Below are 22955 nucleotides of genomic sequence, written 5' to 3'. Positions count from 1 at the left end.
TCACTCCTCCCTCCATTTGACTCTCCCTATGAGTAGGTGTGACAGTCATCAGTGTCCTTTGTGTGACAGAGACTTTGGCCAATAAAGTAAAAGAAGCAAACATGAAGCAGATTAATATGATAAAGCATCAGTGTTGCAGTAACGTCCAGACTCTATCTGCTGGCAGTATAAATAACGTGAGTCTCCACTTGTCTCTCTGATGCAGGCCTCCTGTTTCTCATTGGCTTTGGGAGGAACATCAGCGCTGCAGAGTTCAGGTCATCAGAGCCCAGATTCTGTAAACCAGAGTATTTAGGGTCATGTAATGTGTCTCACACACTGTAGCTAAGTTTGTCACAGAGTCTGCACTGACATAGGTGAATGAAACAAAAAGTTTACAGCAAGAAGGGTGGATCATGAGGTTGTGCTTCAGCCACATACTTTACAAAAACACTGGTTCATCAAACTTTAGCTCGTATTATTTTTAAATAAGATGAAATTAAAAGTTGAATATATGTTGCTAGATATTGTAATACCTCACCTTGCTAATACCAGGATGCAGTTGTTCATCAGCAGCTACATGACAAAAGATAACTCTGATTAGTTAAGGATCACTGACCGAACACTTTGTCTTCACAACAGGATTCGCAACAAATGATAGGCCGGCTGTACCTTTCTGAAGTTGCCTGATTTTAACGGCCAGAACGATGGCAGTCGTCATGAAGAAAACAGCGAGAGCACCCAGGGTCACAATCATCAGGATTCTGGTTCGTTCAGGCTCATCTACAAGAAACATTATTATACTGGACAGTCTTCTTTCATATTCCACATTTAAAACTTGTACAATAAACACAATCTTGAGAATATTAAAGAAGTGTTACCTTTAGTCTCAAAAGCCCCTTCATAATCCCATTCATCACCTTAGAAAAACATTAAAAAAGTAAAATATCATTATTCACAGTTGACCACACGTCTCTAGGCAGCTTTCATATTTCTGTGACAATACATTTGAAATTTGCTAAAAATATGATGAGAAAATGCGATCTATAGAAGAGTTAGGCTTAACAACAGTCTTACCTTGAACTGTTCTCATACCTCTGTGACAATACATTTGAGATAAAGTGTCAATGTGACGAGGAAAAGAGATCACTCCCAGTCTTACCTTGAACGTTTAAGTATGTTCCAGTGGAAATGACAGTATGTACTTTTATGTAAAATCCACAGAAATACAGTGCGGTGTCAGATAAATCCACTCCCTTGATCTTCAGGAAAACAGTGGAGACGTTGGAGCTCATTTCAAATTTTCCATTTTGAAATCCATCACAGAATGAAACTTTACCATCAGACCCGTACACAGAGGAGATACAGTGGGGCTTGGTTCTGTTGACCACTCTGAACCAGTCTGTCTGAGTTGGACTTGTGGCAAGGTTGGAGCAGAGCAGTGTGACTTCATCACCAGGCTGAACCTTCACAGTGTGAGACTCAGAACCGGAGACAGAGATCCAGCCTGAAACAAACAGCAAACACAACATGAGATGTATGAAGCAACAGCAATATAATTCAGTTCTAATCTGCAACTGTTACTGGTTACATTATCTGGTGCTGAGAATAATCAAGCGCCAGTACTCACTGAGGCTGCAGAGAAGTAAAGCTGTTATCGAGGTGAAGCTCTTCATCGTGTGTTTGATCGTGTCACTGCAGGGAGAGTTTGCATCACAGAGCTGGTACAAAGGGATTTAGAGAGGCGGGGTGTCTTTTGTTTTCACCTGACAGCTCACACTGACTTGACAATGCAATACCTTTACATATATTTAAGCTCCAGCTAATTACCAACAGCATAAACTGTAATCGTCTTCACAGGAGAGAGTTCAGTTCTAGGACTCAGTTGTCTTTGGACTATTATTAATTCCCATGTGACTTCTTAGAGGCTCAACACTGTTACCTAAATGCAAATATTACAGCACTTTTTGTACATTGTTTTCCATCATTTGACTGAAATTTGATTGGCTCGCTTTTAATGACGTCATCCGAACACTTTAACGGCATTCGACTAGGGAATTAGCACCACCAACAGTTTACCTAAATGCACTAACTCCTCATATTAACATAAAAATAGTTGTTTGAATGTCCATTAAGTCTTTTTTTAACCGAAATTTGGTTAAAATTTGCGCTACGTTTGGGTGGAAACTTGATTATGAAGGGATATCTTTGGTAAGAGCAATTGCAAGTTCGGACCACCATCTTGGTCCAGATATCTCATATGCAATATCTCATCAATTACCAGATAGATTGCCCTGAAATTTTGTCCAGACATTCCTGCTTCTCAGAGGATGAATGCTAATGATGTTGGAGATCCCCTGACTCTTCATCTAGGACCACCATAAGTTTTTTTTTAGTGAGATGTCTCAGCAACTATTGGATGGATTGCCATGATGTTGTATGACCCCTAACATTGATATTGTGAGCATGTTAGCATGCTGATGTTAGCATTAGCTCAAAGAATCACTATGCCTTAGTACTCACAGAGCGAGTAGCATGGCTGTGGACTGTCTGGGGTTAAACAGTCTGTTTGATCCCTTGGTTATAAGAAAACTACTTATTATTCCAGCTAACTTCCTCATGCTCTTAAGAAACAGTTCAGTAAACACCTCTCAAGATTGAGAACTTAATATTTGAGAGTGCAACCTGAGATTAACTCCTCATGTCTTTACACAAAGTCATAGGGGATTGATATATTTTTTTAATGTAGCTGTTCTTGCTCAGTGAGAACAGAAATACCTCTGGTGTTCAAAAGGCTGAAATCTTCCTGATTTATTCTATTGTTATTTTATTTCTACACCATTTATTATTACAACATTTTTTTCAGACAAGTGTTATTACAGCAGCTAGTTTGATGCTGTCACGAGAAGCTGCTTCTCACTGCTTCCTTTTAGAGGCTACTTTCTACAGAACTTCAGAGGCCGCGTCATTTTCACCTCAGTTGCTCTCAGACCACACTGAGCTGTCTCTTCCTGCCAAACAAGTGATGTGAGCCTCACTCTTTGCTCCCTCCACCGACCATTTCACTCATCAGTGTAACCAGTGTCCCCTCTGACTCGTCCTCCTCTGTCACACATTAAGCATGCTGTTTGTCCTCTCACAATAATAAAATACAGAAACCTTATTTCTGGCAGCGTACACAAGATGTGGCTCCATTTCTCTCTCTGATGCAGGCCTGTGGTTTATCCTTCTAGATGCCTCTCTCTCGACATATTCGAGGTCCCGGCATGACAGACAAAGTTAATGCAACCCACTTCCTACATCGCCTCCTGCCTTCAAACATGTAGTGGACTGACGCATGCTTGAAGAATGCACTCTGCCAGAGAAACATCCCTTTCCAGCGTTCTGATGAAACAGCCAATCTTTTGAAACTTGCAGCAAAACACCATTTTTCCTACTGTCCTTCGCTTCCCTGACCGCAGGTCAGAGCTGGAAAACTACCTGTCACTGATCCTCGACTTGGCCTTGCAGTTTGGAGGCAACAGCTTCTATACATACCACATCCTTTTCGCCTCTCAAGTGGCTGGATGCTTGCAACAATTTAACCAAGTAACATACTAGAGAGCACTTGACCCCGAGCTCTATTGCTGTGTCTTGGCAGCCCGTGCCTCCTTGAACTGTGACCTTTGTGCGCAACATTCTTTCTGGCCTCAGCATGTACCCTCAACTGCCCCGGTTCACTTCCATCTTCTCGCCTCCAAACGATGCTAGTCCAACATCTATCCATCCACGATCCCTCATCCCTCCATCCCTCCATCCCTCACCCTTCAAACCCTCAATCCTTTATCCCTTACCCTTCATCCTCTCATTCCTTCATAGCTCCATGTCTCCCCTTACCCTCAATCCATCCCGCTTACATCATCTCAGATATCCATAATATGCAATAAACATCAAGATCATAATTTTGTTGGTGTGATCTTTAAGCCCACAGAAACACTTGACTGCTATCTGTGGCTTTTACAGTAACACTTGAGGGGACACAAAAGCAGTAGATGATAGCCCATAGCTAGCTGTTTGTACTTTCAAGGCCGATGTTGATGGTTGATGGATTGTTACGTTCATGGAGTTAAGTACATTTCCCCTCCCGCTACGGTCGGCAGTCAACACTCCAGCACATAAACACATGACAATGGAGGTCATTTCCCTGGATAGCTGCTACAGTCAGGTTGATAAACATGAGTGAAGATAAATGCACGTTTTAATCCATAATGTTAAAAAGTAATCTCTGAGCTCTCCTTCTGTTGGTAAACGGCTCCTGATCAGAGCAGAACCTGATGTGACTGGGTGTTTATTCTGCAAGAATGTCTGGACTTAGTTACTTTTATGACCTGTCAAGCTTGTGCTACAGTGCCACCAACTCACTAATGAGGTTTAAAAGTTTAAAGGCAGATGCTGATATCACTTGTGAAAGTAATGTGTCTAAATAAGTGTGTGTAAAGTAGAGATTAATATAGAGTTTATAAGTAGTAGCATCACTCTTGGTTGTCTTTGAGAACAGCAGGCTGTGTGATGTTTGTGGCTGTGGCTGAAGTCTTCCTGTGGTGGGGGCTTTATTTTTCACTCAGACAGACAATGATCGTCACCACAGAGGGCTGGTTTATTCCGCTGTTATTTTCTTTACGTCATTATTTTTCCATTCTGTACAAATAGAGAGGCTGACGTTTTTAAGTGTAGCACCGCTGTAAGGCTGACTTTAATGGCTTTGAATGAGATATCTATTACTAGCAACTACTGATGATGATGGATTGTCATGGAATTGTACGACCCCTAACATTGATATTGTGAGCATGTTAGCATACAGCCAATAGTAAATGTCATTTAGCTAACACCGGGTGTCTGAGCCTTGGTGCAGCCTCAGAGCCACTCGCATGGCTGCAAACTCTGTCATGTTGAACATTCTCCTTTTTGCTACCAGTTACTTATTCCAGCTTACTTCCCTGTGCTCTAAAACTAATTCAGTGAACTATCTATGAGGAACCTTTGTGTAAAGAAATGAGGGGTGAAGAGATGTGACTGATACATTGTTAAGGTTACTATTCTCGTTCTGTGAGAGCAGCATTACCTTTGATGTTTGTGGTCAAATGGCTGAAATCTTCCTGTGGTGGAAACTTTATCTTTTACTGACAGTGTGTGTCACCACAGACGGCTGATTTATTCTATTGTTATTTTATTTCTACATTTTTTCAAAAAAGTCTTATTACAGCAGCTAGTTTGATGCTGTCACGAGACGCTGCTTCTCACTGCTTCCTTTTAGAGGCTACTTTCTACAGAACTTCAGAGGCCGCGTCATTTTCACCTCAGTTGCTCTCAGACCACACTGAGCTGTCTCTTCCTGCCAAACAAGTGATGTGAGCCTCACTCTTTGCTCTCTCCACAGACCATTTCACTCATCAGTGTCCTCTCTGACTCCTCCTCCCCTGTCACACATTAAGCATGCTGTTTGTCCTCTCAGACAAAAAATAAAGGCAGACACTTTGACCAAGAGTGAATGAAAGAAACACGGAAAATAAAATTCAAACACATTCTTCAAAATTTATTTTTTTGACACCTTCCACCCACACAAAAACACAACAGCAGGTTGACATGATAAAGCATTTGCTCTACTCCGAGCTACAGTTCCAGTTGCTTCCTGAATCTATCTGGTGGCAGCGTACACAACATGTGGCTCCATCTCTCTCGCTGATGCAGGCCTGCGGTTTCTTTTCGGTTTAGCCTGGAAACTTACTGCTGCGTAGTTCAGGTCATCTGAGCCCAGATTCTGTAATTGAGAGTCACTTACTTTATCACGGACACCAAAAAATCTGCGTGAAATGATTTTAAGTCTTTACTGACAAATTATCTCCAGGTTGAGCTGATGGAGCATTTTCATGTGTTTCTGAGGCAATAAATAAATAAATCAAAGAATTATTAAGAAAAAGGAAGAAGTACAGCTATGACTAGTGTGCTCACATTCTAAGCAAAATCACCAGTTGTTCAGAAATGCATATTTTACTCCATGTTAACGAACCTCAATTTAAAGCTTGGAGAACAAAAGTTAGGTTTTAAGTATGAAATAATGAGGATAATTTTAGCTCTACATTTAAGAGGACTGTTTTGCCTTTCTGATTTTACAGTTTGATACGACCTGCAGCAGCTCGGGACGGAGATCATTAAGAGACGTGTGCGTTTAAATGCAACTTTAAAAAACACAACAAACAGTTTATATAAGTTAACGTTGGATTTACCTTGTTTCTTCCAGGCTGCTCCTCTTCCCTCACAGCTAAATGGCAAAAGATAGAGGTCTGGTTTGTTCATTATTATTCACTATATGCTTTATGCTTTCCATCATGTAGACAGAATGTACATGGGGATGTGCAACAAATTGTAAATCTACTGTACCTATCTGAAGTTTCTTGATTTTAACAGCCAGAATTATGATGACTATTGTGAGGAGGACAGTCAGACCACTCAGGCTCAAACACATTAGGTTTGCCATTCCATCCTTCTCCTCTCCTAGAAAAATGGTAGAATTAGACTTTTAATTTGGTGGCTTTACCCTCGATAACTTTCCCGTTTAAGAAACTCTTAGCAGAGAAGAGGAGAAACTTACTTTGATTGTGAAAACTGTCATCATCAGCCAAACCATCACCTTTAAAAGAAAATGGGGAAGTAATAATTTGATGCCTATTGTTTCGCTGTTTGTCTTCATGCTGTTTTCATACCTCTGTGACAATACATTTGAGATATAGTGTCAATGTGACGAGGAAAAGAGATCACTCCCTGTCTTACCTTGAACGTTTAAGTATGTTGCAGTGGAAATGACTGTATGTGCTTTTATGTAAAATCCACAGAAATACAGTCCGGTGTCAGATAAATCCACTTGCTTGATCTTCAGGAAAACAGTGGAGACGTTGGAGCTCATTTCAAATTTTCCATTTTGAAATCCATCACAGAATGAAACTTTACCATCAGACCCGTACACAGAGGAGATACAGTGGGGCTTGGTTCTGTTGACCACTCTGAACCAGTCTGTCTGAGTTGGACTTGTGGCAAGGTTGGAGCACAGCAGTGTGACTTCTTTGCCAGGCTGAACCTTCACAGTGTGAGACTCGGAACCGGAGACAGAGATCCAGTCTGAAACAAACAGCAGACACAACATGAGGTTTATTCCTTTAGCTGATAAACCAACAAGACATCTAAATAAGCTCAATACTCACTAATTTGTAAGTAAAAATTAAGGGTAGTTCATCCGATTGTATTTACTGCTTCCAGTACTTACTGAGGCTGCAGAGAAGTAAAGATGTCATCAAGGTGAAGCTCTTCATTGTGCGTATAACCGTGTCACAGCTAGGGCACTTTATGTTACTGTAAAGGGGCGTTCATTGGAAAGGGGCGGGGTATTGAATAATTTATGTAAAGACCTCAAATCTTCACCATGAATGTCTGTGCCTGATGCAAGCTGAGATAAAATGGGCTTCAAAGAATTTCTGACACCACAAGTAACAATTCCTCTGCTGCTCTTACAGTTTAATGTACAGCCATCATGGAAGATATCCTCACCTCATTTGTAAAAGTCTGATACAACAGCTCAGACAGTATAAATCACATGCACGTTTTTTGTTATACATCTGTGTTCATGAATACAGTTTAACAACATGTTGTTCCTCTCTTGGACCAATGTGCACAGACAGGGGTAATTGAACAACACAATAATACAGGTAAATCAGTTCACAAGTAAAAAAATAAATCAAAACAAATAAAAAAAAAGTAAGAGAAAATAATAAAATATCTAAATACCATGAAAAGCATGATTACAAACAATGTTACAAATATTGTTGGAGGACCATGTATGTAAGGATGTTTCTGATGTTAAAGAGAGGAACTAGGAAAGGTAGAAGCAACTCCTTGATGTTAATACTTGGTGCCTCTGACTCTCTGCACACTGGTGCCATTGATTTTTATGTTGTATCATTGTTGCTGATACAATCTACCACGACTCTGTCATCAGCAAACTTGCAATTTGAAATTACTTGGCATCTAGGGGTTAACAGTCTGAATAGCAGTGGGCCAAGCATGTAGCCCTGAGGAGCACCATTCCTTGATATGAAAGAGCAAGGGACTTCACAGGTTCTCCCAGTGACGGAGGGAGGTGTTGACCACATGAGTAAAACAACAACTATCAAGACAGCACTTAGAACATGCTATATGTAATTTCTGCCACAAGGGGTATCTAAAACTACACAGAACAAAAAACGTTTGCTGAGCGTTGTGTGTGGGCAGCTCAAAGCCCACCAGCTCTGGAGGTCAGGTGCAGAGCCAGAGCTTCTAGAGGGATAAACATCTGCAGTCACATCAGATTTTGCTCTGATCTACAGCCGTTTACCAATGTGAGGCAAGCTTAGAAATGACCATAAAGTTGATTTATCTTAACCCCTGTTTATCAACCTGACTGCAGCAGCGGTCTGCAGAGGTGACCTCCATTTTTGGGTGTTTATATACTGTAATGTTTACTGCAACCTGGAGCTGGAGGGGAAATTTACTTCATGAATGTAACGATGCAGAGAGGAGATAAATAACCGAGAGAACTGGAATCTCTGGTGAGTGCTGATTTTAGTGAGAGGTTGACCTGAATTCAAACACACAGATAGACACACACCTCTTCAGTGTGACTCAGCCGAAACCAGTTTTATTCATGTTACGTTTTGTCTCGTTTGCCATCTTCCTCACTTTCTGACTCCCTCCTGGAATTTATAGTGACAGGCAACCAAATGAAGATCATTGTTTCCTTGAGTGAACTTGGGGGCTTGAACATTGTTGGAAACATTTTGCATAATGTAAGCACACAACTAAACAGCATATATATACCAAAGGTCTAGTCATTTTTTAGACATTTGACTGCAGAAATCTTACATATTGTTTTTAGGCAGCCAGACCTTCTTTTATCAGACTTCCACAATCATCTAAGTCTTCCCCTCACATTAACCGAATCACTGTACTATAAAGATACTGTACAACCAAAAGGGCAGATAAAATCACATCTGACTGTTGCTCACAACATATTGCAACGTGTCCCCTATAGGAGGCACTACAGACTCCTATCAACAAAAACATCCTGCTCTGAAAAATGTTTCTAAAAAATGTCTTTTGCGTATTGTTACTTCACTGTGATGTTTGAGCTTGAACTCTGCAGAATTCACAGGAGGGGGAGAGTTTAAATCTCATTTTGAGACGTGGGTGCACAAACAGGACTTTGTGGCCTCACAACTAGTTTGAAATCCAATCGTGACCCAATCTGTAACTTATTGATTACGTTTTCCTTAATGAGAGCGGCAGTAGATGCAACCTTTGTCATTTTTAAGTCTGGGTGACTTCTATTTATTATTTTATTCAAAGTGAAGAATTTCAGTGTATATGCTGTTAAACATGCCTGAAGGGGATCTTAAAGGTATGTGTCCAGTAATGAAGAAACCCATAAACATTTTTGAGTATACCTTAATGTCCTACACAGCTTTTGAGTTTGAACATGAGGTCTGTGTTACAGTTAGGTTATTCAACCTTTAACTGTGGCCAAGACGGATATTTAAAGTGCCACATAGTCTGACCCTATTAACAACCAATCAAATGCAACCCCATTTTGAAGCTGACGTCTGCTTTTTCACTCTAAGCATTCTGCTCTTTAGCCCTCTGAGACGATGCAGCTGTATATGATCCTCTGCGGAGTATGTAAGTCTCTTGATATGAAATATGTTAAATCTGTTTTTCAAATTAAGGCTAAAAAATTGAATTTCAGTTCATGTTTCTTTTACATTTTGTCTGTTTGACCTAGTTCACCTGTCAGCAGTGATCCAGTCGACCGCAGTCAAACAGGACACTGGGGTTATATCCACCAGTGTTGGGGACAATGTGACTTTACATTGTTTCTATGACAGCCAAGTGGCGATGCACTTCTCCTGGTACCGACAAACCTTAGGAGGTGGACCTGAGCTCCTCACCAGTATTTACAAGTATGACCAACCATCCAAAGGCATCCACTGGATGGAGAAGCACCCTCGATTCTCTGTGCAAATGAAGGACGGGACGAATCATTTACACATCTCTGATGTCCACATCTCAGATTCAGCGACATACTTCTGTGGGAGCTCACACTCCAACAGAGTGGAGTTTGGAGAGGGGGTCTTTCTAAGTGTCAGAGGTATTGTGCTTTTATTTCTGATTGGTTTTGACTATAGATGTCATGCAGAGGTTGCTAAAAATTTAGCATTCCAAATATTTCGTTTTCAAAGTTTTGTAGTCCACTTAATATTTCTGAAGCTTCACAGTAAAACTGAGTTGCAGCATTCTCCGAAACAAATAAAGAAGGTGGGGATTTGTTTGAAACTTAAAAAAGCAAAAAAACAGAAAAGAAAACATAAATGGCACCATGCAGCTCGTCCTGCGCAATCCAACCCCCGAGATCCCACGTTGATTTGAAAAGATGTTATTCTAAGGCAGAATCTTAATAAAACTGTAGCATGGACCGTGTCCGAGGTGAATCGGTGGTGTAAATATCATCTTTTCAGACTTAAACTAGAGTCTCTGAATGGAGCCAATTTATGTTTTTCTGTTGTTTTTTTACGTTTTTAAAAAAAGTCCCCATCTACTTCAGTCGTTTCCGAGAATGCTGCAACGCTGTTTGACTGTGAAGCTCCAGAAATGTTTGTGGGCTACAAAACTTCACCTGAGTTTCCATCGACATGAGGGCAAGTAAATAATGACTAAGTTTTCATTTTTAGGTGAGCGCTTTCTTAAAATACATATACGAAATAAAATAAAAATACAATTAAAGGCTAAATAAACCTTGTGTCGAAAAATTAAACACAAGAAAAGCTACTTAAATACAATAGTTTCTCAGACTGTTTTCCCTTGCGAATTCTTTTGGATTGTAGGAGTCAACCTCAAGGAAGTAATCCAGGGGCCAGACTCCAAGATCGTCCCACAAGGAGGCTCTGTGACTTTTAACTGCACAGTGCACACTGGAACCTGTGATGGAGAACACAGTGTTTACTGGTTCAGACATGAGTCTCGCCAAGGAATCCTTCACACGCCCGGGGATCGGTGGAAACGCGTCTCTACACCAGGGTCTCCTCAAGAGAGCTGTGTCTACCATTTGCAGAAGATGAACCTAAGCTCCTCTGATGCTGGAACCTACTACTGCGCCGTGGCCTCCTGTGGGGGGATACTGTTTGGTAATGGAAGCAAGCTGTTTGTCCAAAGTGATGCTGAGGACCAAATGGCCCAGATGAGAATCTTAGTCTTGCTCTCCATCATCAGAACTGGGATTCTCTTGTTCTTTGTGACTGTTTGTCTCTTGGTTTACGTTGGTAAGAGCAGGCAGAGTCCTTAATTCAGTTTGGGAAAAAATGCTCATGTAAATCAGAATCTATGTTACAGTTGTCAGAAATGACACACAATAAGTATAAAAACATATTGTCGTTCTTTGTTACACTTCTTAATAAAAGCTACTTTAAAAAGCTAATGTTTCTCTCCTCATACACTAACTTTGGTTTGTAGAGGACGATGAATTATGTGGAGATATAATTAAAGCATATGAAGAACAACAACCAACTAAACAGTTAAAAAACCAGTGCGAACACCTTGAACCTATTGTCTAATCAACCCAGAAACTTTGCTCAGATTTTGCTAACCATAACAGCGCTTTAACATCCGTGTGTGGTTGAACACAAAAAAAGGTTCCTGTGAAGTTACACGGGTCCCTTGCAACAAATGAGGACATCCTGCTTGAAAACCACCTACATACAAACACAAAAAAAGCACAAAGACAATCTTAAACAGGCGCATGACCAAACTCGACCAATGTGTAGACAGTTCTCTTCTTTAACTGGAGACCACAACGATTGATTGCTATAAAAAGACAAGGAGTGAAAGGTGTGGCCTGTTTTCTGTGATGAAGCTGAAATGTCAAGGCAACATAAGCATCATGAGAGAAAAACAAGCAAAGCCCACAGAAACACTAGATTGTTATAGTGTTCAAACAGAAAAAATAAGTCACAAATATGGCCAATTTTGAAATGAGTCTTTTCATCTCAGTTTCTTACTGGTGAGTTATCAGGGTTATTTTCTCAGACTTGATGAAACTTCTCCAGAGAAGACACTATACAACTGTTCTCACAGACTGAATAGTCTGCTCATGATCTGCGTGTGTTCATTTTTAAATGAAATGTTCAATGCAGTACTTCAACTACCACTGTGGCGTCTCTTCTACCTTAGTAAACGATCTCAATACTTCTGTTGCGGATAGAATCTAAAGGCCAGGTTCAGAGAACTGAGAACCACTGATGTAGAAACATCCTGCCTGAAACCACAGATACAAAGACACAACAGGGTCTGAAATCACTTCACTGTTAAGGCAAAGAATTCACAAGTACCTTCTTACAGCTCTGGGTTTGTGGCAGCATGTCCAATAAATAACTTACATACACAATGTGATGAATTAGGCCTTACGTTGCCCCATTTTGTGTCAGACTAACTGCTTTTGAGGCTGCTTTCTCATCACCTATTTTGTGTGGGTGTCAGACTTGGTTAAAGGTGCCCTTAAATTCTCTACTTGACTAAGGTGAAATCCCTACTTTGTGGTAAGGTCTACTACACCTAACCTAGCCCACCTGTTGGAGGCAGGACTTCCTTTCGGTGCACACGAAGCAGCCTCATGGTATGCTTGATCACCCCTTGTGGTATATTCTTGAATTTATGAGTCAGGAACTAACACATAAAAGATGAGATCACAGTGTAGGGAGATGATTGTACACCTGAAATACAATCTAAAGAGGGCACACGATACAAACCATAAACCCAGATACATCCATCCACCCACTTCCTTCCAGCAATATACCGCACTTTGAAGATCATGTGAGATTAACTTTTACACCGTGCTGGTTGTTTTCACAGATTGCTGGGGGTAATGGGAAGGTGGAGCTGTATACCATCTGAACAATATGTTGTCTGTTGCTGTAACACTGGCATACAAAATATACATGTATCTGCCCTCTTACACAGGACAGAAGGTTTATAAAGACTGTATGATGTGATCGTGTTGTCAATTGTACTTCCTTTTCATAATTTTACTCATGGGTTTATTGTTTATATCATTTTTTTAAATATTCCTTGTAACTGTGTCAATAACTGCACATGTGATGCCAATGATGCAGGGTCGGTTATAATTGTGGGAACAAACTCTCGGAGCTCAGCCCACAGAGCTGTGAGGGTGGTTCATTGAGATTTGGCAACAACTGGTGGAAATCAGTGGATGTTTTTCATAGGGTTGAGGGAAAATTGTCATTGAGTATCTGGCTAAGGTTTATTCATTCATGATTATAACAAACTATGTTCTGTAAATAGTTCTCTTACTCTTGTGATCAAAAACATTGATCTGCAGCTCAGTTCTGAGGCTGCTCTGCAAATAGTTTTGTACTAAATAACAGATATAGCAAGTTTTGATCTACCCATATCAAATTCAGGCTTAAATGAACAACCTCTGGTCAGTTTCTGGTTTCAGCACCAGCCACTACTTGGTTAAGCCCCAGCCCGTTCCGTTCAGTTTAGTTCTATTGGACAGATACCGAAAATGGTGAACTTGCTCTTCACTTTGAAGAAAACCCTTTGACACAAGACAAGATGTTCTTTCAGTCCAAGAGTTTATTGCAAGCAAGCCTTTATTATATTAGGTGGAATCATAGTAAGAGTACAAGTTCAACTTGAAATCACCCTAATGAAAAAAAAACATGAAAAAAAATGCGTCGGTACAACAAAGAACTGAAACATATCTGGCTCTACTGCTTCACGCTGGAGTACACACATTCACTGTCGGTGTTGTTCCTCTGTCTTCTTGATCTGTTGGGCTTGTGAGCCCTTAAAGCAGCGTAATGAAGGCTCTCTGCATCCTGATGTAACTGGTAACAAAATGTAAAATGGTTCATCACTATTTTAAAAGATACAGCACAAGAAAGAGATGTACAGAACTCAGCAAGTGTCACAGAGAAAAATAGAAAATTAATGCATTTGTGTGTTTTTATGAACAGAATATAACATTTAACACTGTTAACATTTGACAACTAAACATACCATTATAGAGCTGTCAAATTGTAACCTAAAACCTACAAACCTGACTTTCACAATTTATTTTTTCCCCCATGACACCTGCTGTCAAGTATAAATAAGAATATTGCTGTGCTATTAAAAATGCTCCCTTTTCAATAGAAAATGTTACTTACCACTGTATCTGGAGTAGAGGTTTCTGAAAATGGTACATTGTGTCACACAAATTAAAAACCTTCTTTTTTTAAATGCATAATACGCTCAATACTTGCAGGCTGATTCAAATAGTATCAGTTACCTGAACACTGGCAGTTTATTTTGTTCATCTTGTACAGTGAGAGAGCCAGTAAAACAACCAGGATGGTGGTGAATGTCAAAGCCGCACTCAAGAAATACACCCAGAGGGGAGAGGCCACCTCATCTGTACGGAAAGACAGCGGCAGACATGACAGAGCTCTGAGATGTTTTCCTCTTAATGTTGATTAAAGGATAGCTTTGGTTATTTTCAAGTCCATCTTGAACAATGCTGACATGCAAATTTGTACATTGAAAGAGTTACTGGTGATTCTAAAAACAAAACAAAATCTTTATCTCCCACAGCTAAGTGAAAAAAAATGCTTCAATGTCAGTATGTTAATGACCAGTAGCTCCTGTCAGCATGTGATTATTAAGAAAAATGGGGGAAAAAAATTAACATGACTATTTCTCAAATGAGAAAAGCTCTAATGGAAACCTACTTACCTTTCAAGTCTCCGTTGGTCCCGTCTCCAAACAGTATGTGTCCACATGAGGCAACAGCACAGTAGTAGGTCCCAGCATGAGAAAGATTCAGGCTCTTCATTGGCAAGTTGTAGACACAGGTGTGTGTTTGTGTGTTGTCTTTCCTCTCACACTGATCATTCCTGCCTCCATGGGTGTAAATGAGTCCTGGATGAGATTCTTGAGAGTGTTTGAACCAGTAAACACTGTGTTCTCCATCACAGGTCCCAGTGTGTACTGTACAGTTCAGAGTCACAGAGCCTCCTGGCTGGATGATCTCAGATGCTGACTGATGGACCCAAGCTGGGATGTTCATACCTGAACCCTTCACACTGACGGTAATGCCGTCACAAAATACAAACTCAAAGTCATATAAATTGCTCCCTACACAGTAGTAAGTAGCTGAGTCTGAAATTTGCACGTCCAAAATCTTCAAGTGACATTTACGGTTTTCAGTGTCCACTGAGAATCGTGGATTGTTCTTAAATTCATCATAAAGGGTGCCATTATTATTTTGCGTATAGAAAGTAGACACCAGCGCTGGTGTCTGTCCCACAGTTTGCTTATACCAGTAAAACATTACTGCGTTAGTGTCTTGGCAGGAGCACAGCAAAGTCACACTAGCTCCAACATCTGCTGACTGAAAATCCAATGATGATTGTTTTAAAGTCGTCATGTGAGCTGAGGAGAAAATGAAGAAACAAAGCATATACACAGTTAATCTAATGCCGGCATGTTGTAATGATCTGTTTCACAGAATGCATGATGACATGTTACAAACCAACACATGGTAAAGTATTATAGTGCAGTAACAAAACACAACTTACCCATATTGGCCATGAACACACATGTGAAACACAGAGCAAAGCTTGGAGGTGTCATCGTGCTTCGAATGCTGTGCTGAATGAATTGAGTCTCTATACGTCCTCTACTCTTCACAGAGGAGACTGTACTTGATTGGCCAATCAGATTGAACATCCTATTATGGAAACAGTGCACACATGTTCATCGTCCCCCTCCCTTGGGACAGTAACAACTACATGACACGAACATAACTACTCGCCACATACAGCATTGGAAGGATCATTTTCAAGATAGGTTGATTAAGGAACATTTAACCCTATTTCAACTGTTTCTCTGACTTTCTGCTGTTTGATCCACAGTTACAGAGGCGATATGCAACATTTCTGCATTAAAATGTCTGAAAATGACCAGACCTTTTGTTCTACTGTCAACATGGGGAGAGATTAACACCACCGTATCCACCAATCAGGGATAAGATAGGAGTCACACGATCCTTTCAGTGTGTACCCACTTCCTCCCCGATCACACATGGTGGTTGGCAAGGCTGGAAACAGGTGTGTGGGACAGTGGCTTAAAAGGACACGCCCCTAGATATTTGTTTCTTTATTTTGAACTGTTTGGTAATTGTTTGTGGCTCAAAGGACAAGAGTTAGACAATGTAATTCCAGAGTTTCACCACAAGAGGGAGTTTGTGGTTTAAGGTCGCTCTTGGTCAGCGCAGGTCAATACATACATTAGCTGTGTTCGAAATCGCCCCCTATCACGGATGTAGTGCACTATAGAGTGTGTTCACCATTTTGTAGTGTTGTTCGAATTCTCCGTGGCTGATTTCATCCACTATGTAGTGGACGACAAAATACCCACAATGCACCGCAAAATTGAGTGAACAAGCGATGTACATTTCATTGTGCTCCCGTATCCCACAATGCAATGCTGTCGTGGTTTGTCAGAGGAGAAGAAGAACACAACTGTTTTCGAAAGAAAGTAGCCGATAGCTTACGAGCTAAATAGCTACTGACCACTAACGTTAATTCGCACGCGCTAGGTATGTTACAGCTTGTGCACAACCCCGAGCATTTACAGCTCATGACGAGGACACAAAACAGTAGTTGACAAAACCAAACTCACCACCATTGATATCTCAACAGTTTATTGACCAAGAAACACAACTGCCATGAAGAATCACATCTTTATACCGTCAGGTTTGTTTACATGATGCTCGGCGCGCCCACTCACGTCACATGAGTATCTGGCGCATCTGCTGACATAACCACGTTCAGAAAATTACCCGTGTAGTGTCCGAATTCTCCTCCCGTCGTACCCTACATCGTGTACATGATGTAGTGCACTATATCATATACACGATGTAGGGGATAGGGAGTGAGTGAATGAGTGGATGATTTCGAACACAGCTATTGTGTTGTTCAGATGAAGCTCAGAGAAGAGCGCATGAGTTACAATGCTGTGTCACGTTTATGTTTACAGGTAAGCAAGCCCCAAAACCCACATCTGGAACTATGAATTAGTGTCTCTTAGGGTCAGAGTGTAAAGAGAGTTGGCTGTTTACTCGGTTGTTGTTGTGTTGATGTTTGGTTAATAGTTGTTAGCAATATCGCACTGGCAGCTAAGCTAACATGCTAAGAAGACTACGCAGTTGCAAAGGCACATGGGATCTGCCATGTAACACTGAGTAGAAATTGCAAATCACTGCAGAAGCTGAGAGACCAGGGGTCCAGTGATCTTCCCAGTGTAGGGTACAGGAGCAACAACAAAGGTTTCTCTAAGGTGCAGGAGCAAGTGTCGGCTTGCAACAGGAGGAGCACAAACTGTCAGACACGGACTCAATGAGGGTGGCATGAGGGCCTCTAGTACTCACAGCCCAGCACCCTGCAGGTTGATTGGCATTCTCCAGATAACACCAGATTTAGCAGGTCCACCATTGGTGCTCCATTCTCTTCACAGATGAGAGCAGGTTCACATTGAGCACATGTGACAGGCTGAAAAGACTGGAGATGCCATGTTGAACGTTATGCTGCCTGTAACATCATCCAGCATGACCGGTTTGTTGGCGGGTCAGTGATGGTCTGGGGAGGCATATCCTTGGAAGTTCACACAGATGTCCATGTCATAGCCAACGGTACCCTGACTGCTGTTAGATACCAGGATGAAATCCTTAGAGCGATTGTCTGACCTTATGCTGGTGCAGTGGGCCCTGTGTTCCTCCTGGTGCAGGACAATGTCTGGCCTCATGTGGGCAGAGTGTGTAGGCAGTTCCTGGATGATGAAGGCCTTTATGCTATTGACTGGCCCTCTCATTCCCCTGACCTTTTTTTTGCTTGTGTTACTTTGATAACCGCTTTTAACTCTTGTTTTAACTTATTTTTCTTTTTTGGTTGTTGTTGTAGCACTTTGAGATTTTTTGTTAAAGTTAAGTGCGTTACAAATAAAATGTATTATTATTATTATTACTATTATTATTATTACCTAAATCCAATTGAGCCCCTATGGTATGTTATGTATCAGCACTTCTGATGCCACCAAGTACTGCCACAGTTTGTCCAGGAGCTCACGGACACCCTGATCAAGGTCTGGGAGGAGATCCCCCAGGACACCATCTGCTGACTCATCAGGAGCATGCCCAGACGTTGTCGGGAGTGTATACAGGCACGCGGGGGGGGGGGCCATACCCATGATTTTAATTATTTACTTTGATTTTCAGTGTGATTTTGAATCCAGCCCTCAGTGGGTTGATGATTTAGGTTTCCATTGACCTTTGTTAGTCATTTTGTTCTCAGCAAATTATACAACGTACATCAGCAAAGATTTTCAACTTGAATAAATCAGTCATCAAGATCTGATGTGTGATTAAAGTGCTCCCTTCATTTATCTGAGCAGTGTATATTACACACTGGGCTCTATAGTGTGCAGGGTTTGGCACGTGAAAGTTTGTTCACACAGATACACACCATCTACAGTCAGGGGGGACTCATTTTCCTGTTTTGGCAACACAGAGCCATCTAATCTGACAAATGCAAGGTAAAAACTTACTTTGAAAAACAAAACACAAACCTAAATGTGAGCCAAAGCCGCGATCAATAATAAATTATTATATGTACAAACAGGTGCATGAAGTTCATACCAAATAGTATGCAAAGTGTGCAACACTGGTGTGACTCTGTCTTACTGTGCATCCAAACTGCTGCAGGTAATGATTGTTTGTTGATATACCCAAAGACACTTTAATAATTGAGCTGTTCCATACTGTTTAATATTCACTAAATCTCACTAAAGTGCTAAAGGTCCAATTTAGATAGTTGATTGCTGAGTCATCGTTCCCAACTTGCAAAATACTGACACTTTGGCTTGGTGGCTGGCCCTGCCTAATGGAATGAGACTCAAGAATGAACTATCTTATAAACTGGACCTTAAACCATTCAATCCAATCCTTGTAGTAGTTCCTGTTTGTGTACACATCATGTTATGTGCAGTGAACACGACCCTTGTTTCACACAGCTACAGCTACCCTTTCAAAATGACTTCTCTCTGCTGCCGTCTGAGCTGCTGTACGCTGTGGCCTCGAGACCACAGGTTGGTCTTCCTGTGCTCAAGTTTCCACGAGCTGAAACCTTTTTCACAGCAGTTCACACTTTAGTCACCACAGGAGTCAAAACAAACATCAGTTGCTGAGAGCTGCCCAGTTACAAGGTTGTACTCTTCACTTACACTTCTGGTAAGCACGAGGTATTTATAGATCTGAAGGTGCTCTGTCAATAGGTGTGTTTCCATCCACCAGTTTTGGCGCATTTTGAAATGATGCATAAAAAAAATGAGTGACAAAGCCCCAAATTTGAAAAACAAAAGCAAAAAAGTTTTTACACTTGCCTCAGGTGAAAAAGTCGGCGTATCAATTAAAGTGAAATGTGATATAGTGCAATGAAAACAGATCACTGCAGACTCTGCTCTACTGAAGAGACACAATGGCATCAGACTAATACCCCTTTCACACTGGACAAAACACCCACTAACATCTGGCTTTTGTCTTAAGCAGGAAGGCATTCATTCTCCAGTCAAAGGACTCTGCAGTAGTCACACGTGTTTATCGGCTGTGATGAAAACATGATGCCCAGGTGGACGGTCTAATTTTCAGACCTGATCCTCGAGCTTCTTTTGTTTTCTTGTAACCAAATGTCAGGCCGTTCTCCCAGAGTGCTCTTAAAATGATCCACAGAGCAGCTTAAAAGTGCTGAATTGTACTTTTCTACATTTTTGTTTCACTGGTTTGTAGGAGACCCTCTATGACTTGCTTGTGTTTTTTTTTTATCTGAATATTCAGAAAAGGCCCATCCCATCCTGTCAGTTCGCATTTTTTTTCACCACACCAGCAAAAGACCTTTGTGGTTTCTGGGTAGCTTTACAAACACACGCGCACACTCTCACACTAGTGCATGCTCTTCACAATGCTTTGTCCTATAGTGTCATTAACATGCACAAGAGACATATTATTTTTTCCCTGCTCACCACATGGAAACTATAAAAGGATGGGAACAATTGTGTGTGCATGACACATTATACTCTTCGCCTACGACTTCTGATTTGCACTTGTCATAGTCTTAGTGCTCATATTTCTATCAAGCAATCAATCAAGTAGCTAACAGCACCAAAAACAGAGGTACGAGACAGAGGAAATACTTACACTTCTCATGTGTTGTCTTTACAAAAGCTTGTTTATTTGGTTTATGAGAAAGCAACACTTTACAGTCATCATATTTAGGCAAAATCATGTAGACAAAAGCTTTATTATACTTCTAAAAGAGTCAGTATGAAGTCATGTGCTGCTGTACAAAGACAAAGATGAAACAGCTCTACTGCTTTACACTGAGGTACACACATTCACTCCAGGTGTCGTCTCTCTGTCGTCTCCGTCTGTTGACCCTGTTCTCCCTTGAAACATTGTCGTAGTCATTATCTTCACTTTGGTAACCCTGGTGATGAAAGGACATTAAAGCAGAATCAGAAATGAACTCCACAAACATTTTGGTGCCACAAACTTATCTGAATGGTAACATATTTAGTCCTCTCAACAAAAGATACCTTGACATTTGTTGCAGAGGGAGCTGTAAATCTTGCTTGAGACTCTGAAAAGCAAAATGGAAGCCTTACTATAATATCATGTATATACACGCACTATAGATGAAAACATGATCGATTACCTGTACAAAGGCAGCTGTGTCTCCTGTTCGTCATGCACACTAAGAAAGCCATTAAAACACACAGAGTGGTGGAGAATGCTGACGTGCCAGTCAAGAAATACACCAAGTCCACTTTGTCTGCAGAGAGAAAGACATCAGAAACAAAACTCATCCGATGTTTTCTTTTTTGTTTGTTTGATGAGGGACAGTGTCTGCTAGAAAGTTACTCACCCTCAAAGTCCAGCTTGGTCCCGTTTCCGAACACGATGTGTCCACATGAGGCAACAGCACAGTAGTAGGTCCCAGCATGAGAAAGATTCAGGCTCTTCATTGGCAAGTTGTAGACACAGGTGTGTGTTTGTGTGTTGTCTTTCCTCTCACACTGATCATTCCTGCCTCCATGGGTGTAAATGAGTCCTGGATGAGATTCTTGAGAGCGTTTGAACCAGTAAACACTGTGTTCTCCATCACAGGTCCCAGTGTGTACTGTACAGTTCAGAGTCACAGAGCCTCCTGGCTGGATGATCTCAGGAGCTGACTGATGGACCCAAGCTGGGATGTTCAAACCTGAACCCTTCACACTGACGGTAATGTCCTCTAAAAATGTTAACTTGTTTGCATAGAAACTTATGCAGTAGTAAGTGGCCGAGTCTGAAATGTTCAAATCTGTGATCATCAAGTGATTTTTACCATTTTCTGTATCCAGTGTGAAGCGTGGATTGTTCTTGAATTCTTCATAAAAAGTCACATCTTTCTCATACTTGTAGTAATTAGAGATGAGCCTTGGTTTCTGTCTTAGAGTTTGTTTATACCAGCGAAGTCTCGGAGGAACATCAGCTTTATAGAAGCATTGCAAAGTCAACTTGTCCCCAGTTTCAACAGATACAAATCTTCTCTCCTGACGATCAGATGAGGAGAATTTCAGATCAGACGTCTGAACTGAAACTAAATAAAAGACAAAACAAATGAATAGGTAATGGTATGTGACAAATCTGGGTAATCAGTTAAATACATGAGAGACATTTGTTTGAGAGCGTACACTACACCAGATTAAAGTCACAAAGAGCAACTTACCCATTTTCATCAAGAACAAACATGTGAGCAGAAAGAGAGCAAACACTGGAGATGTCATCATGTCCAAGCTGCTGTGCTGAATGAAAGAATATTGATGGCTTCTCTACTCTTCAGAGACAAGACTGAATTTGATTGGCCGACTAAAGTGACACTCTACGTCCCATATAGGAAACATGATCACATGCTCACTGCTATCTATAGTGTTAAGTTGTGGTTTCTGAAAAAAAATTCACATGGTTAGAGATATTTGAAGAACATTACGGCTCATTATTGGAGTTTAAATGAGAAAATAAAGCACATCGTAATAAAGATTCAGGCTCTTCATTGGCAAGTTGTGGGCACATGTTCACTGCTATAGAGTTTAGCTCTCGATGAGTCTCATTAGGTGAGAGGTATATCTAAATAACCAACCACACATCCACACAACACCATCGAGATCTCACCAATGGTTTACATTTACTTTGTTTGATTCACATTTGCTTTCTTTAAAGAGGCATTATTTAGTTTGGAAGAAGACATTCAAACTCAGAAATATTTATTTATTTTTATTTATTCTGAATAAACAAGCTGTTCTCAGAGGAAAATAAGGTCCCCAGAACACTGTTTGGAGCTAGAAAGGTGGCAGGGTCCGCCACATATAAACAGAGTAAAACAGTATAAAATTATGCCGTCCTTTAAGGTCGGTTTGTGTATTCACTCATGAAAATGAAGGAGTTAGTTTATTTAGTTTGTTTAGGCATAAAACAATCAGTCTATGAAGATCTTTCTTTTCTGATTAAAATTTCTTCCCAAAACTACATAGTGCACCTTTAACGGCAAACCAAAGAAACATAGGGTTGAGGACAACAAAAAAGCTCTTTCTCAAAAATGCTGGCTGTCAAATAGTTGGCTTATTGATCGAGGGGCCTACTGCTGGTTGCTGCTGGTCATTAACCTCCTCCTTAATCCCTCTAAGTTATAATGTTCAACATTTTCATGAAATTATTTTTTTTCTTGATACTATTCATGAAAGCATCTTAATGTCTTTGTTATATTTTTTTT

The 22955-nt window shown here is 40.7% G+C and overlaps 1 protein-coding gene and 2 long non-coding RNA genes across 3 annotated transcripts; all 3 read right to left on the bottom strand.

The window, feature by feature from the left end:
- Positions 1-5584: 5584 nt before the first annotated feature.
- On the bottom strand, positions 5585-6485 carry LOC311251361. Its single transcript, XR_014621382.1, has 3 exons — positions 6397-6485; positions 6243-6277; positions 5585-5776 (listed from the first exon to the last, which is right to left on the bottom strand). It is a non-coding gene; the product is annotated as an uncharacterized lncRNA (long non-coding RNA).
- A 7340-nt stretch (positions 6486-13825) lies between these two features.
- On the bottom strand, positions 13826-14474 carry LOC311251143. Its single transcript, XR_014621363.1, has 3 exons — positions 14387-14474; positions 14265-14287; positions 13826-13943 (listed from the first exon to the last, which is right to left on the bottom strand). It is a non-coding gene; the product is annotated as an uncharacterized lncRNA (long non-coding RNA).
- Positions 14475-17516: 3042 nt separating this feature from the next.
- On the bottom strand, positions 17517-21918 carry LOC311251311 (uncharacterized protein; the record flags this gene model as incomplete). The annotated part of the gene is made up of 3 exons (XM_084343692.1): positions 17517-17605; positions 21072-21785; positions 21915-21918. The coding sequence occupies 3 exons, from the start codon at positions 21916-21918 to the stop codon at positions 17517-17519; spliced, it is 807 nt and encodes a 268-aa protein (XP_084199818.1).
- Positions 21919-22955: the final 1037 nt, after the last annotated feature.

The sequence above is a fragment of the Pagrus pagrus genome (genome assembly GCF_965226575.1).
Source record: "Pagrus pagrus genome assembly, chromosome: 22".
Taxonomy (NCBI): Eukaryota; Metazoa; Chordata; class Actinopteri; order Spariformes; family Sparidae; genus Pagrus; species Pagrus pagrus.
This window is presented reverse-complemented; position numbering and strand designations above follow the sequence as displayed.